At 40.4% G+C, this 18,918-nt stretch overlaps 2 protein-coding genes across 2 annotated transcripts; both read left to right on the top strand.

The window, feature by feature from the left end:
* The first annotated feature begins 208 nt into the window (after positions 1–208).
* LOC143127023 (uncharacterized) lies at positions 209–11,604 on the top strand. Its single transcript, XM_076288325.1, has 6 exons — positions 209–910; positions 1,712–2,225; positions 9,246–9,910; positions 10,433–10,647; positions 10,820–11,390; positions 11,590–11,604. The coding sequence occupies exons 1-6, from the start codon at positions 209–211 to the stop codon at positions 11,602–11,604; spliced, it is 2,682 nt and encodes an 893-aa protein (XP_076144440.1).
* Positions 11,605–15,320: 3,716 nt separating this feature from the next.
* On the top strand, positions 15,321–17,004 carry LOC143127022 (uncharacterized). The gene is made up of 2 exons (XM_076288324.1): positions 15,321–16,091; positions 16,933–17,004. Exons 1-2 carry the CDS (start codon positions 15,321–15,323, stop codon positions 17,002–17,004), a joined length of 843 nt encoding a protein of 280 aa, XP_076144439.1.
* Positions 17,005–18,918: the final 1,914 nt, after the last annotated feature.

Genomic DNA, 18,918 nt, shown 5'->3' with positions numbered 1-18,918 from the left:
CACAACTGAACCAACAACAACCACAACTGAACCAACAACTTCAACCACAACTGAGACAACAACAACCACAAGTAAGGCAACAACAACCACATTTGAACCAACAACAACCACAATTGTGCCAACTACTTCAACCACAAATGATCCAACAACTAAAACTGAGGCAACAACAACCACAAATGATCCAACAACTTCAACCACAAATGAACCAATGACTACAACAGAAGGAACAACAACCACAATTGAGTCAACAACAACCACAGATGAACCAACATCTTCAACCACAAATGAATCAACAACTACAACAGAGACAACAACTTCAACAACAAATGAACCAACAGCTACTACTGAGCCAACTACTTCCACCACAAAAGAACCAACAACTACAACTGAGGAAACAACAACCACAAATCAGCCAAGTACTTTAACCACAATTGAATCAGCAACAACCACAGTTGAGGTAGCAACTTCAATCACAAATAATCCAACAACTACAAATGAGGCAGAAACAACAACAATTGAGCCAAGCACTACAACAATAGAAGCAACAACGCCAACTACAGATGAACCAACAACTACAACCACGATTGAGCCAACTACTTCAACCACAAATAAACCAAAAACTACAACTGAGAGAATAACAACCACAATTGGGGCAAATACTTCAACAACCAATAAACCAACAACAGCCACAATTGAACAAACAACCACAAGTCAGGCAACTACTTCAACCATAAATAAACCAACAACCACCACAAGTCAGGCAACTACTTCAACCATAAATGAACCAACAACCACCACCATTGAGCCAAAAACTTCAACCACAAATGAACCAACAACCACAACTGAGGCAACAATAACCACAATTAAAGCAAAAACAACCACAATTGAGCCAACAACAACCACAATGGAGGCAACAATTTCAACAACAAATGAGCCAACATCTTCAACCACAAATGAACCAACAACTACAACTGAGACAACAACTTCAACCACAAATGAACCAACAACTACAACTAAGGTAACAACAACCACAACTGAACCAACAACAACCACAACTGAACCAACAACAACCACAATTGTGCCAACTACTTCAACCACAAATGAACCAACGACTACAACAGAGGCAACAAAAGAACCAACAACAACCACAATTGAACCAACAAAAAAAATAATTGGGCCAACTACTTCAACCACAAATGAACCAGCAATGACAACTGAAGCAGCAACAACTGAGACAACAACAACCACAAGTAAGGCAACAACAACCACATTTGAACCAAAAACAACCACAATCGCGCAAACTACTACAACCACAAATGATCCAACAACTACTACTGAGGTAAAAACAACCACAACTGAGCCAACAACTTTAACCATTAATGAACCAATGACTATAACAAAGGCAACAACAACCACAAGTGAACCAATAACAACCACAATTGTGCCAACTACTTCAACCACAAATGATCCAATATCTACAACTGAGGCAACAACAACAAAAATAGAACAAAAAACAACCACAATTGAGGCAAGAACTTCCACCACAAATGAACCAACAACCACAATTGAGGCAACAACAACCCAAATTGAACCAACAAAAAACACAATTGGGCCAACAACTACAACTGAGACAACAACAACCACAATTGAGGCAACAACAACCCAAATTGAACCAACAAAAAACACAAATGAACCAACAACTACTACTGAGCTAACAACAACCACAACTGAACCAACAACTTCAACCACAAATGAACCAACGACTACAACAGAGGCAACAACAACAAATATTAAGCCAGCAACCACAGTTCAGGCAAAAACAACCACAAATGAACCAACAACAACCACAATGGAGACAACAACTTCAACCACAAATGAACCAATGACTACAACAGAAGGAACAACAACCACAATTGAGTCAACAACAACCACAGATGAACCAACATCTTCAACCACAAATGAACCAACAACTACAACAGAGACAACAACTTCAACAACAAATGAACCAACAGCTACTACTGAGGTAACAAAAACCACAACTGAACCAACAACTTCAACCACAAATGAACCAACGACTACAACAGAGGCAACAACAACAAATATTAAGCCAACAACCACAGTTGAGGCAACAACAAGCACAAATGAACCAACAACAACCACAATGGAGACAACAACTTCAACCACAAATGAACCAACAACCACAATTGAGGCAACAACAACCACAAGTGAACCAACAACAACCACAATTGTGCCAACTACTTCAACCAAAAATGAACCAACGACTACAACAGAGGCAACAACAACAACAATTGAACCACCAACAACCACAATTGAGGCAACAACAACCACAAATGAACCAACAACAACCACAATTGGGCCAACTACTTCAACCAAAAATGATCCAACAACTACAACTGAGTCAACTACAACCACAAATGATCCAACAACTACATCTGAGGCCACAACAACCACAATTCAGACAATAACTTCCGCCACAAATGAACCAACGACAACAACAGAGGCAACAACAACAAATATTGAGCCAGCAACCACAGTTGAGGCAACAACAACCACAAATGAACCAACAACAACCACAATGGAGACAACAACTTCAACCACAAATGAACCAACAACCACAATTGAGGCAACAACAACCACAAGTGAACCAACAACAACCACAACTGTGCCAACTACTTCAACCAAAAATGAACCAACGACTACAACAGAGGCAACAACAACAACAATTGAACCACCAACAACCACAATTGAGGCAACAACAACCACAAATGAACCAACAACAACCACAAATGAACCAACGACTACAACAGAGGCAACAACAACAAGTATTGAGCCAAAAACCTCAGTTGAGGCAACAACAACCACAATTCAGAAAACAACTTCCACCACAAAAGAACCAACAACTACTACTGAGGTAACAACAACCACAACTGAACCAACAACTTCAACCACAAATGAACCAACGACTACAACAGAGGCAACAACAACAAATATTAAGCCAACAACCACAGTTGAGGCAACAACAACCACAAATGAACCAACAACAACCACAAATGAGACAACAACTTCAACCACAAATGAACCAACAACCACAATTGAGGCAACAACAACCACAAGTGAACCAACAACAACCACAATTGTGCCAACTACTTCAACCAAAAATGAACAAACGACTACAACAGAGGCAACAACAAAACCACCAACAACCACAATTGAGGCAACAACAACCACAAATGAACCAACAACAACCACAATTGGGCCAACTACTTCAACCAAAAATGATCGATCCAACAACTACAACTGAGTCAACTACAACCACAAATGATCCAACAACTACATCTGAGGCCACAACAACCACAATTCAGACAATAACTTCCGCCACAAATGAACCAACGACAACAACAGAGGCAACAACAACAAATATTGAGCCAGCAACCACAGTTGAGGCAACAACAACCACAATTCAGACAATAACTTCCGCCACATATGAACCAACGACAACAACAGAGGCAACAACAACAAATATTGAGCCAGCAACCACAGTTGAGGCAACAACAACCACAAATGAACCAACAACAACCACAATGGAGACAACAACTTCAACCACAAATGAACCAACAACCACAATTGAGGCAACAACAACCACAAGTGAACCAACAACAACCACAATTGTGTCAACTACTTCAACCAAAAATGAACCAACGACTACAACAGAGGCAACAACAACAAATATTAAGCCAACAACCACAGTTGAGGCAACAACAAGCACAAATGAACCAACAACAACCACAATGGAGACAACAACTTCAACCACAAATGAACCAACAACCACAATTGAGGCAACAACAACCACAAGTGAACCAACAACAACCACAATTGTGCCAACTACTTCAACCACAAATGAACCAACGACTACAACAGAGGCAACAACAACAACAATTGAACCACCAACAACCACAATTGTGCCAACTACTTCAACCAAAAATGAACCAACGACTACAACAGAGGCAACAACAACAACAATTGAACCACCAACAACCACAATTGAGGCAACAACAACCACAAATGTACCAACAACAACCACAATTGGGCCAACTACTTCAACCACAAATGATCCAACAACTACAACTGAGTCAACTACAACCACAAATGATCGATCCAACAACTACATCTGAGGCCACAACAACCACAATTAAGACAATAACTTCCGCCACAAATGAACCAACGACAACAACAGAGGCAACAACAACAAATATTGAGCCAGCAACCACAGTTGAGGCAAAAACAACCACAAATGAACCAACAACAACCACAATGGAGACAACAACTTCAACCACAAATGAACCAACAACAACCACAATGGAGACAACAACTTCAACGACAAGTGAACCAACAACCACAATTGTGCCAACTACTTCAACCAAAAATGAACCAACGACTACAGCAGAGGCAACAACAACAACAATTGAACCACCAACAACCACAATTGAGGCAACAACAACCACAAATGAACCAACAACAACCACAATTGGGCCAACTACTTCAACCAAAAATGATCTAACAACTACAACTGAGTCAACTACAACCACAAATGAACCAACAACTACATCTGAGGCCACAACAACCACAATTCAGACAATAACTCCCGCCACAAATGAACCAACAACAACAACAGAGGCAACAACAACAAATATTGAGCCAGCAACCACAGTTGAGGCAAAAACAACCACAAATGAACCAACAACAACCACAATGGAGACAACAACTTCAACCACAAATGAACCAATGACTACAACAGAAGGAACAACAACCACAATTGAGTCAACAACAACCACAGCTGAACCAACATCTTCAACCACAAATGAACCAACAACAACCACAATGGAGACAACAACTTCAACGACAAGTGAACCAATAACCACAATTGTGCCAACTACTTCAACCAAAAATGAACCAACGACTACAACAGAGGCAACAAAAGAACCAACAACAACCACAATTGAACCAACAAAAAAAATAATTGGGCCAACTACTTCAACCACAAATGAACCAGCAATGACAACTGAAGCAGCAACAACTGAGACAACAACAACCACAAGTAAGGCAACAACAACCACATTTGAACCAAAAACAACCACAATCGCGCAAACTACTACAACCACAAATGATCCAACAACTACTACTGAGGTAAAAACAACCACAACTGAGCCAACAACTTTAACCATTAATGAACCAATGACTATAACAAAGGCAACAACAACCACAAGTGAACCAATAACAACCACAATTGTGCCAACTACTTCAACCACAAATGATCCAATATCTACAACTGAGGCAACAACAACAAAAATAGAACAAACAAAAACCACAATTGAGGCAAGAACTTCCACCACAAATGAACCAACAACCACAATTGAGGCAACAACAACCCAAATTGAACCAACAAAAAACACAATTGGGCCAACAACTACAACTGAGACAACAACAACCACAATTGAGGCAACAACAACCCAAATTGAACCAACAAAAAACACAAATGAACCAACAACTACTACTGAGCTAACAACAACCACAACTGAACCAACAACTTCAACCACAAATGAACCAACGACTACAACAGAGGCAACAACAACAAATATTAAGCCAGCAACCACAGTTCAGGCAAAAACAACCACAAATGAACCAACAACAACCACAATGGAGACAACAACTTCAACCACAAATGAACCAATGACTACAACAGAAGGAACAACAACCACAATTGAGTCAACAACAACCACAGATGAACCAACATCTTCAACCACAAATGAACCAACAACTACAACAGAGACAACAACTTCAACAACAAATGAACCAACAGCTACTACTGAGGTAACAAAAACCACAACTGAACCAACAACTTCAACCACAAATGAACCAACGACTACAACAGAGGCAACAACAACAAATATTAAGCCAACAACCACAGTTGAGGCAACAACAAGCACAAATGAACCAACAACAACCACAATGGAGACAACAACTTCAACCACAAATGAACCAACAACCACAATTGAGGCAACAACAACCACAAGTGAACCAACAACAACCACAATTGTGCCAACTACTTCAACCAAAAATGAACCAACGACTACAACAGAGGCAACAACAACAACAATTGAACCACCAACAACCACAATTGAGGCAACAACAACCACAAATGAACCAACAACAACCACAATTGGGCCAACTACTTCAACCAAAAATGATCGATCCAACAACTACATCTGAGGCCACAACAACCACAATTCAGACAATAACTTCCGCCACAAATGAACCAACGACAACAACAGAGGCAACAACAACAAATATTGAGCCAGCAACCACAGTTGAGGCAACAACAACCACAAATGAACCAACAACAACCACAATGGAGACAACAACTTCAACCACAAATGAACCAACAACCACAATTGAGGCAACAACAACCACAAGTGAACCAACAACAACCACAACTGTGCCAACTACTTCAACCAAAAATGAACCAACGACTACAACAGAGGCAACAACAACAACAATTGAACCACCAACAACCACAATTGAGGCAACAACAACCACAAATGAACCAACAACAACCACAAATGAAACAACGACTACAACAGAGGCAACAACAACAAGTATTGAGCCAAAAACCTCAGTTGAGGCAACAACAACCACAATTCAGAAAACAACTTCCACCACAAAAGAACCAACAACTACTACTGAGGTAACAACAACCACAACTGAACCAACAACTTCAACCACAAATGAACCAACGACTACAACAGAGGCAACAACAACAAATATTAAGCCAACAACCACAGTTGAGGCAACAACAACCACAAATGAACCAACAACAACCACAAATGAGACAACAACTTCAACCACAAATGAACCAACAACCACAATTGAGGCAACAACAACCACAAGTGAACCAACAACAACCACAATTGTGCCAACTACTTCAACCAAAAATGAACCAACGACTACAACAGAGGCAACAACAAAACCACCAACAACCACAATTGAGGCAACAACAACCACAAATGAACCAACAACAACCACAATTGGGCCAACTACTTCAACCAAAAATTATCCAACAACTACAACTGAGTCAACTACAACCACAAATGATCCAACAACTACATCTGAGGCCACAACAACCACAATTCAGACAATAACTTCCGCCACAAATGAACCAACGACAACAACAGAGGCAACAACAACAAATATTGAGCCAGCAACCACAGTTGAGGCAACAACAACCACAATTCAGACAATAACTTCCGCCACATATGAACCAACGACAACAACAGAGGCAACAACAACAAATATTGAGCCAGCAACCACAGTTGAGGCAACAACAACCACAAATGAACCAACAACAACCACAATGGAGACAACAACTTCAACCACAAATGAACCAACAACCACAATTGAGGCAACAACAACCACAAGTGAACCAACAACAACCACAATTGTGTCAACTACTTCAACCAAAAATGAACCAACGACTACAACAGAGGCAACAACAACAAATATTAAGCCAACAACCACAGTTGAGGCAACAACAAGCACAAATGAACCAACAACAACCACAATGGAGACAACAACTTCAACCACAAATGAACCAACAACCACAATTGAGGCAACAACAACCACAAGTGAACCAACAACAACCACAATTGTGCCAACTACTTCAACCACAAATGAACCAACGACTACAACAGAGGCAACAACAACAACAATTGAACCACCAACAACCACAATTGTGCCAACTACTTCAACCAAAAATGAACCAACGACTACAACAGAGGCAACAACAACAACAATTGAACCACCAACAACCACAATTGAGGCAACAACAACCACAAATGAACCAACAACAACCACAATTGGGCCAACTACTTCAACCACAAATGATCCAACAACTACAACTGAGTCAACTACAACCACAAATGATCCAACAACTACATCTGAGGCCACAACAACCACAATTAAGACAATAACTTCCGCCACAAATGAACCAACGACAACAACAGAGGCAACAACAACAAATATTGAGCCAGCAACCACAGTTGAGGCAAAAACAACCACAAATGAACCAACAACAACCACAATGGAGACAACAACTTCAACCACAAATGAACCAACAACAACCACAATGGAGACAACAACTTCGACGACAAGTGAACCAACAACCACAATTGTGCCAACTACTTCAACCAAAAATGAACCAACGACTACAGCAGAGGCAACAACAACAACAATTGAACCACCAACAACCACAATTGAGGCAACAACAACCACAAATGAACCAACAACAACCACAATTGGGCCAACTACTTCAACCAAAAATGATCTAACAACTACAACTGAGTCAACTACAACCACAAATGAACCAACAACTACATCTGAGGCCACAACAACCACAATTCAGACAATAACTCCCGCCACAAATGAACCAACAACAACAACAGAGGCAACAACAACAAATATTGAGCCAGCAACCACAGTTGAGGCAAAAACAACCACAAATGAACCAACAACAACCACAATGGAGACAACAACTTCAACCACAAATGAACCAATGACTACAACAGAAGGAACAACAACCACAATTGAGTCAACAACAACCACAGATGAACCAACATCTTCAACCACAAATGAACCAACAACAACCACAATGGAGACAACAACTTCAACGACAAGTGAACCAATAACCACAATTGTGCCAACTACTTCAACCAAAAATGAACCAACGACTACAGCAGAGGCAACAACAACAACAATTGAACCACCAACAACCACAATTGAGGCAACAACAACCACGAATGAACCAACAACAACCACAATTGGGCCAACTACTTCAACCAAAAATTATCCAACAACTACAACTGAGTCAACTACAACCACAAATGAACCAACAACTACATCTGAGGCCACAACAACCACAATTCAGACAATAACTCCCGCCACAAATGAACCAACAACAACAACAGAGGCAACAACAACAAATATTGAGCCAGCAACCACAGTTGAGGCAAAAACAACCACAAATGAACCAACAACAACCACAATGGAGACAACAACTTCAACCACAAATGAACCAATGACTACAACAGAAGGAACAACAACCACAATTGATTCAACAACAACCACAGATGAACCAACATCTTCAACCACAAATGAACCAACAACTACAACAGAGACAACAACTTCAACAACAAATGAACCAACAGCTACTACTGAGGTAACAACAACCACAACTGAACCAACAACTTCAACCACAAATGAACCAACGACTACAACAGAGGCAACAACAACAAATATTAAGCCAGCAACCACAGTTGAGGCAAAAACAACCACAAATGAACCAACAACAACCACAATGGAGACAACAACTTCAACCACAAATGAACCAACAACCACAATTGAGGCAACAACAACCACAAGTGAACCAACAACAACCACAATTGTGCCAACTACTTCAACCAAAAATGAACCAACAACTACAACAGAGGCAACAACAACAACAATTGAACCACCAACAACCACAATTGAGGCAACAACAACCACAAATGAACCAACAACAACCACAAATGAACCAACGACTACAACAGAGGCAACAACAACAAGTATTGAGCCAACAATCACAGTTGAGGCAACAACAACCACAATTCAGAAAACAACTTCCACCACAAAAGAACCAACAACTACTACTGAGGTAACAACAACCACAACTGAACCAACAACTTCAACCACAAATGAACCAACGACTACAACAGAGGCAACAACAACAAATATTAAGCCAACAACCACAGTTGAGGCAACAACAACCACAAATGAACCAACAACAACCACAAATGAGACAACAACTTCAACCAAAAATGAACCAACGACTACAACAGAGGCAACAACAACAACAATTGAACCACCAACAACCACAATTGAGGCAACAACAACCACAAATGAGCCAACAACAACCACAATGGAGGCAACAACTTCAACCACAATTGAGACAACAACAACCACAACTGAACTAACAACTTCAACCACAAATGAACCAACGACTACAACAGAGGCAACAACAACAAATATTGAGCCAACAACCACAATGGAGACAACAACTTCAACCACAACTGAGACAACAACAACCACAAGTAAGGCAACAACAACCACATTTGAACCAACAACAACCACAATTGTGCCAACTACTTCAACCAAAAATGAACCAACGACTACAACAGAGGCAACAACAACAACAATTGAACCACCAACAACCACAATTGAGGCAACAACAACCACAAATGAACCAACAACAACCACAATTGGGCCAACTACTTCAACCACAAATGAACCAACGACTACAACAGAGGCAACAACAACAACAATTGAACCACCAACAACCACAATTGTGCCAACTACTTCAACCAAAAATGAACCAACGACTACAACAGAGGCAACAACAACAACAATTGAACCACCAACAACCACAATTGAGGCAACAACAACCACAAATGAACCAACAACAACCACAATTGGGCCAACTACTTCAACCACAAATGATCCAACAACTACAACTGAGTCAACTACAACCACAAATGATCGATCCAACAACTACATCTGAGGCCACAACAACCACAATTAAGACAATAACTTCCGCCACAAATGAACCAACGATAACAACAGAGGCAACAACAACAAATATTGAGCCAGCAACCACAATTGAGGCAAAAACAACCACAAATGAACCAACAACAACCACAATGGAGACAACAACTTCAACCACAAATGAACCAACAACCACTATTGAGGCAACCACAAGTGAACCAACAACAACCACAATTGTGCCAACTACTTCAACCAAAAATGAACCAACGACTACAACAGAGGCAACAACAACAACAATTGAACCACCAACAACCACAAATGAACCAACAACAACCACAATGGAGACAACAACTTCAACCACAACTGAGACAACAACAACCACAAGTAAGGCAACAACAACAACAATTGAACCACCAACAACCACAATTGTGCCAACTACTTCAACCAAAAATGAACCAACGACTACAACAGAGGCAACAACAACAACAATTGAACCACCAACAACCACAATTGAGGCAACAACAACCACAAATGAACCAACAACAACCACAATTGGGCCAACTACTTCAACCAAAAATGATCGAACAACTACAACTGAGTCAACTACAACCACAAATGATCCAACAACTACATCTGAGGCCACAACAACCACAATTAAGACAATAACTTCCGCCACAAATAAACCAACGACAACAAAAGAGGCAACAACAACAAATATTGAGCCAGCAACCACAGTTGAGGCAAAAACAACCACAAATGAACCAACAACAACCACAATGGAGACAACAACTTCAACCACAAATGAACCAATGACTACAACAGAAGGAACAACAACCACAATTGAGTCAACAACAACCACAGATGAACCAACATCTTCAACCACAAATGAACCAACAACTACAACAGAGACAACAACTTCAACAACAAATGAACCAACAGCTACTACTGAGGTAACAACAACCACAACTGAACCAACAACTTCAACCACAAATGAACCAACGACTACAACAGAGGCAACAACAACAAATATTAAGCCAGCAACCACAGTTCAGGCAAAAACAACCACAAATGAACCAACAACAACCACAAATGATCCAACAACTTCAACCACAAATGAACCATTTACTACAACAGAAGGAACAACAACCACAATTGAACAACCAACAACCACAATTGTGCCAACTACTTCAACCAAAAATGAACCAACGACTACAACAGAGGCAACAACAACAACAATTGAACCAACAACAACCACAATTGGGCCAACTACTTCAACCAAAAATGATCCAACAACTACAACTGAGTCAACTACAACCACAAATGATCCAACAACTACATCTGAGGCCACAACAACCACAATTAAGACAATAACTTCCGCCACAAATAAACCAACGACAACAAAAGAGGCAACAACAACAAATATTGAGCCAGCATCCACAGTTGAGGCAACAACAACCACAAATGAACCAACAACAACCACAATGGAGACAACAACTTCAACGACAAGTGAACCAACAACCACAATTGTGCCAACTACTTCAACCAAAAATGAACCAACGACTACAGCAGAGGCAACAACAACAACAATTGAACCATCAACAACCACAATTGAGGCAACAACAACCACAAATGAACCAACAACAACCACAATTGGGCCAACTACTTCAACCAAAAATGATCCAACAACTACAACTGAGTCAACTACAACCACAAATGATCCAACAACTACATCTGAGGCCACAACAACCACAATTCAGACAATAACTCCCGCCACAAATGAACCAACAACAACAACAGAGGCAACAACAACAAATATTGAGCCAGCAACCACAGTTGAGGCAAAAACAACCACAAATGAACCAACAACAACCACAAATTGGCCAACTACTTCAACCAAAAATGATCCAACAACTACAACTGAGTCAACTTCAACCACAAATGAACCAACAACCACAATTGAGGTAACAACAACCACAAGTGAACCAACAACAACCACAACTGTGCCAACTACTTCAACCAAAAATGAACCAACGACTACAACAGAGGCAACAACAACAACAATTGAACCACCAACAACCACAATTGAGGCAACAACAACCACAAATGAACCAACAACAACCACAAATGAACCAATGACTACAACAGAGGCAACAACAACAAGTATTGAGCCAACAACCACAGTTGAGGCAACAACAACCACAATTCAGAAAACAACTTCCACCACAAATGAACCAACAGCTACTACTGAGGTAACAACAACCACAACTGAACCAACAACTTCAACCACAAATGAACCAACGACTACAACAGAGGCAACAACAACAAATATTAAGCCAACAACCACAGTTGAGGCAACAACAACCACAAATGAACCAACAACAACCACAATGGAGACAACAAATTCAACCACAAATGAACCAACAACCACAATTGAGGCAACAACAACCACAAGTGAACCAACAACAACCACAATTGTGCCAACTACTTCAACCAAAAATGAACCAACGACTACAACAGAGGCAACAACAACAACAATTGAACCACCAACAACCACAATTGAGGCAACAACAACCACAAATGAACCAACAACAACCACAAATTGGCCAACTACTTCAACCAAAAATGATCCAACAACTACAACTGAGTCAACTACAACCACAAATGATCCAACAACTACATCTGAGGCCACAACAACCACAATTCAGACAATAACTCCCGCCACAAATGAACCAACAACAACAACAGAGGCAACAACAACAAATATTGAGCCAGCAACCACAGTTGAGGCAAAAACAACCACAAATGAACCAACAACAACCACAATGGAGACAACAACTTCAACCACAAATGAACCAATGACTACAACAGAAGGAACAACAACCACAATTGAGTCAACAACAACCACAGATGAACCAACATCTTCAACCACAAATGAACCAACAACTACAACAGAGACAACAACTTCAACAACAAATGAACCAACAGCTACTACTGAGGTAACAACAACCACAACTGAACCAACAACTTCAACCACAAATGAACCAACGACTACAACAGAGGCAACAACAACAAATATTAAGCCAGCAACCACAGTTAAGGCAAAAACAACCACAAATGAACCAACAACAACCACAAATGATCCAACAACTTCAACCACAAATGAACCATTTACTACAACAGAAGGAACAACAACCACAATTGAGTCAACAACAACCACAGATGAACCAACATCTTCAACCACAAATGAACCAACAACTACAACAGAGACAACAACAACAACAATTAAACCACCAACAACCACAATTGTGCCAACTACTTCAACCAAAAATGAACCAACGACTACAACAGAGGCAACAACAACAACAATTGAACCACCAACAACCACAATTGAGGCAACAACAACCACAAATGAACCAACAACAACCACAATTGGGCCAACTACTTCAACCAAAAATGATCCAACAACTACAACTGAGTCAACTACAACCACAAATGATCCAACAACTACATCTGAGGCCACAACAACCACAATTAAGACAATAACTTCCGCCACAAATAAACCAACGACAACAAAAGAGGCAACAACAACAAATATTGAGCCAGCATCCACAGTTGAGGCAACAACAACCACAAATGAACCAACAACAACCACAATGGAGACAACAACTTCAACGACAAGTGAACCAACAACCACAATTGTGCCAACTACTTCAACCAAAAATGAACCAACGACTACAGCAGAGGCAACAACAACAACAATTGAACCACCAACAACCACAATTGAGGCAACAACAACCACAAATGAACCAACAACAACCACAATTGGGCCAACTACTTCAACCAAAAATGATCCAACAACTACAACTGAGTCAACTACAACCACAAATGATCCAACAACTACATCTGAGGCCACAACAACCACAATTCAGACAATAACTCCCGCCACAAATGAACCAACAACAACAACAGAGGCAACAACAACAAATATTGAGCCAGCAACCACAGTTGAGGCAAAAACAACCACAAATGAACCAACAACAACCACAATGGAGACAACAACTTCAACCACAAATGAACCAATGACTACAACAGAAGGAACAACAACCACAATTGAGTCAACAACAACCACAGATGAACCAACATCTTCAACCACAAATGAACCAACAACTACAACAGAGACAACAACTTCAACAACAAATGAACCAACAGCTACTACTGAGGTAACAACAACCACAACTGAACCAACAACTTCAACCACAAATGAACCAACGACTACAACAGAGGCAACAACAACAAATATTAAGCCAGCAACCACAGTTAAGGCAAAAACAACCACAAATGAACCAACAACAACCACAAATGATCCAACAACTTCAACCACAAATGAACCATTTACTACAACAGAAGGAACAACAACCACAATTGAGTCAACAACAACCACAGATGAACCAACATCTTCAACCACAAATGAACCAACAACTACAACAGAGACAACAACTTCAACAACAAATGAACCAACAGCTACTACTGAGGTAACAACAACCACAACTGAACCAACAACTTCAACCACAAATGAACCAACGACTACAACAGAGGCAACAACAACAAATATTAAGCCAGCAACCACAGTTGAGGCAAAAACAACCACAAATGAACCAACAACAACCACAATGGAGACAACAAATTCAACCACAAATGAACCAACAACCACAATTGAGGCAACAACAACCACAAGTGAACCAACAACAACCACAATTGTGCCAACTACTTCAACCAAAAATGAACCAACGACTACAACAGAGGCAACAACAACAACAATTGAACCACCAACAACCACAATTGAGGCAACAACAACCACAAATGAACGAACAACAACCACAATTGGGCCAACTACTTCAACCAAAAATGATCCAACAACTACAACTGAGTCAACTACAACCACAAATGATCCAACAACTACATCTGAGGCCACAACAACCACAATTCAGACAATAACTTCCGCCACAAATGAACCAACGACAACAACAGAGGCAACAACAACAAATATTGAGCCAGCAACCACAGTTGAGGCAACAACAACCACAAATGAACCAACAACAACCACAATGGAGACAACAACTTCAACCACAAATGAACCAACAACCACAATTGAGGTAACAACAACCACAAGTGAACCAACAACAACCACAACTGTGCCAACTACTTCAACCAAAAATGAACCAACGACTACAACAGAGGCAACAACAACAACAATTGAACCACCAACAACCACAATTGAGGCAACAACAACCACAAATGAACCAACAACAACCACAAATGAACCAATGACTACAACAGAGGCAACAACAACAAGTATTGAGCCAACAACCACAGTTGAGGCAACAACAACCACAATTCAGAAAACAACTTCCACCACAAATGAACCAACAGCTACTACTGAGGTAACAACAACCACAACTGAACCAACAACTTCAACCACAAATGAACCAACGACTACAACAGAGGCAACAACAACAAATATTAAGCCAACAACCACAGTTGAGGCAACAACAACCACAAATGAACCAACAACAACCACAATGGAGACAACAAATTCAACCACAAATGAACCAACAACCACAATTGAGGCAACAACAACCACAAGTGAACCAACAACAACCACAATTGTGCCAACTACTTCAACCAAAAATGAACCAACGACTACAACAGAGGCAACAACAACAACAATTGAACCACCAACAACCACAATTGAGGCAACAACAACCACAAATGAACCAACAACAACCACAAATTGGCCAACTACTTCAACCAAAAATGATCCAACAACTACAACTGAGTCAACTACAACCACAAATGATCCAACAACTACATCTGAGGCCACAACAACCACAATTCAGACAATAACTTCCGCCACAAATGAACCAACGACAACAACAGAGGCAACAACAACAAATATTGAGCCAGCAACCACAGTTGAGGCAACAACAACCACAAATGAACCAACAACAACCACAATGGAGACAACAACTTCAACCACAAATGAACCAACAACCACAATTGAGGTAACAACAACCACAAGTGAACCAACAACAACCACAACTGTGCCAACTACTTCAACCAAAAATGAACCAACGACTACAACAGAGGCAACAACAACAACAATTGAACCACCAACAACCACAATTGAGGCAACAACAACCACAAATGAACCAACAACAACCACAAATGAACCAACGACTACAACAGAGGCAACAACAAAAAGTATTGTGCCAACAACCACAGTTGAGGCAACAACAACCACAATTCAGAAAACAACTTCCACCACAAAAGAACCAACAACTACTACTGAGGTAACAACAACCACAACTGAACCAACAACTTCAACCACAAATGAACCAACGACTACAACAGAGGCAACAACAACAAATATTAAGCCAACAACCACAGTTGAGGCAACAACAACCACAAATGAACCAACAACAACCACAATTGTGCCAACTACTTCAACCAAAAATGAAACAACGACTACAACAGAGGCAACAACAACAACAATTGAACCACCAACAACCACAATTGAGGCAACAACAACAACAAATGAACCAACAACAACCACAATGGAGGCAACAACGTCAACAATTGAGACAACAACAACCACAACTGAACTAACAACTTCAACCACAAATGAACCAACGACTACAACAACAACAAATATTGAGCCAGCAACCACAGTTGAGGCAACAACAACCACAAATGAACCAACAACAACCACAATTGTGCCAACTACTTCAACCACAAATGATCGATCCAACATCTACAATTGAGTCAACAACAACCACAGATGAACCAACATCTTCAACCACAAATGAACCAACAACTACAACAGAGACAACAACTTCAACAACAAATGAAACAACAACTACAACTGAGGCAACAACAACCATAACTGACCAAAGAACAACGACAATTGTGCCAACTACTTCAACCACAAATGAACCAACGACTACAACAGAGGCAACAACAACAAATATTAAGCCAACAACCACAGTTGAGGCAACAACAACCACAAATGAACCAACAACAACCACAATTGTGCCAACTACTTCAACCAAAAATGAAACAACGACTACAACAGAGGCAACAACAACAACAATTGAACCACCAACAACCACAATTGAGGCAACAACAACCACAAATGAACGAACAACAACCACAATTGGGCCAACTACTTCAACCAAAAATGATCGATCCAACAACTACATCTGAGGCCACAACAACCACAATTCAGACAATAACTTCCGCCACAAATGAACCAACGACAACAACAGAGGCAACAACAACAAATATTGAGCCAGCAACCACAGTTGAGGCAACAACAACCACAAATGAACCAACAACCACAATTGAGGTAACAACAACCACAAGTGAACCAACAACAACCACAACTGTGCCAACTACTTCAACCAAAAATGAACCAACGACTACAACAGAGGCAACAACAACAACAATTGAACCACCAACAACCACAATTGAGGCAACAACAACCACAAATGAACCAACAACAACCACAAATGAACCAACGACTACAACAGAGGCAACAACAAAAAGTATTGTGCCAACAACCACAGTTGAGGCAACAACAACCACAATTCAGAAAACAACTTCCACCACAAAAGAACCAACAACTACTACTGAGGTAACAACAACCACAACTGAACCAACAACTTCAACCACAAATGAACCAACGACTACAACAGAGGCAACAACAACAAATATTAAGCCAACAACCACAGTTGAGGCAACAACAACCACAAATGAACCAACAACAACCACAATTGTGCCAACTACTTCAACCAAAAATGAAACAACGACTACAACAGAGGCAACAACAACAACAATTGAACCACCAACAACCACAATTGAGGCAACAACAACCACAAATGAACGAACAACAACCACAATTGGGCCAACTACTTCAACCAAAAATGATCGATCCAACAACTACAACTGAGTCAACTACAACCACAAATGATCCAACAACTACATCTGAGGCCACAACAACCACAATTCAGACAATAACTTCCGCCACAAATGAACCAACGACAACAACAGAGGCAACAACAACAAATATTGAGCCAGCAACCACAGTTGAGGCAACAACAACCACAAATGAACCAACAACAACCACAATGGAGACAACAACTTCAACCACAAATGAACCAACAAACACAATTGAGGCAACAACAACCACAAGTGAACCAACAACAACCA

Source organism: Alosa pseudoharengus, unplaced genomic scaffold (assembly GCF_046254945.1).
Source record: "Alosa pseudoharengus isolate Yale_2024_CS ecotype anadromous, Long Island Sound unplaced genomic scaffold, YU_APseudo_1.1 YU_APseudo_1.1_scf_17, whole genome shotgun sequence".
Taxonomy (NCBI): Eukaryota; Metazoa; Chordata; class Actinopteri; order Clupeiformes; family Clupeidae; genus Alosa; species Alosa pseudoharengus.
This window is presented reverse-complemented; position numbering and strand designations above follow the sequence as displayed.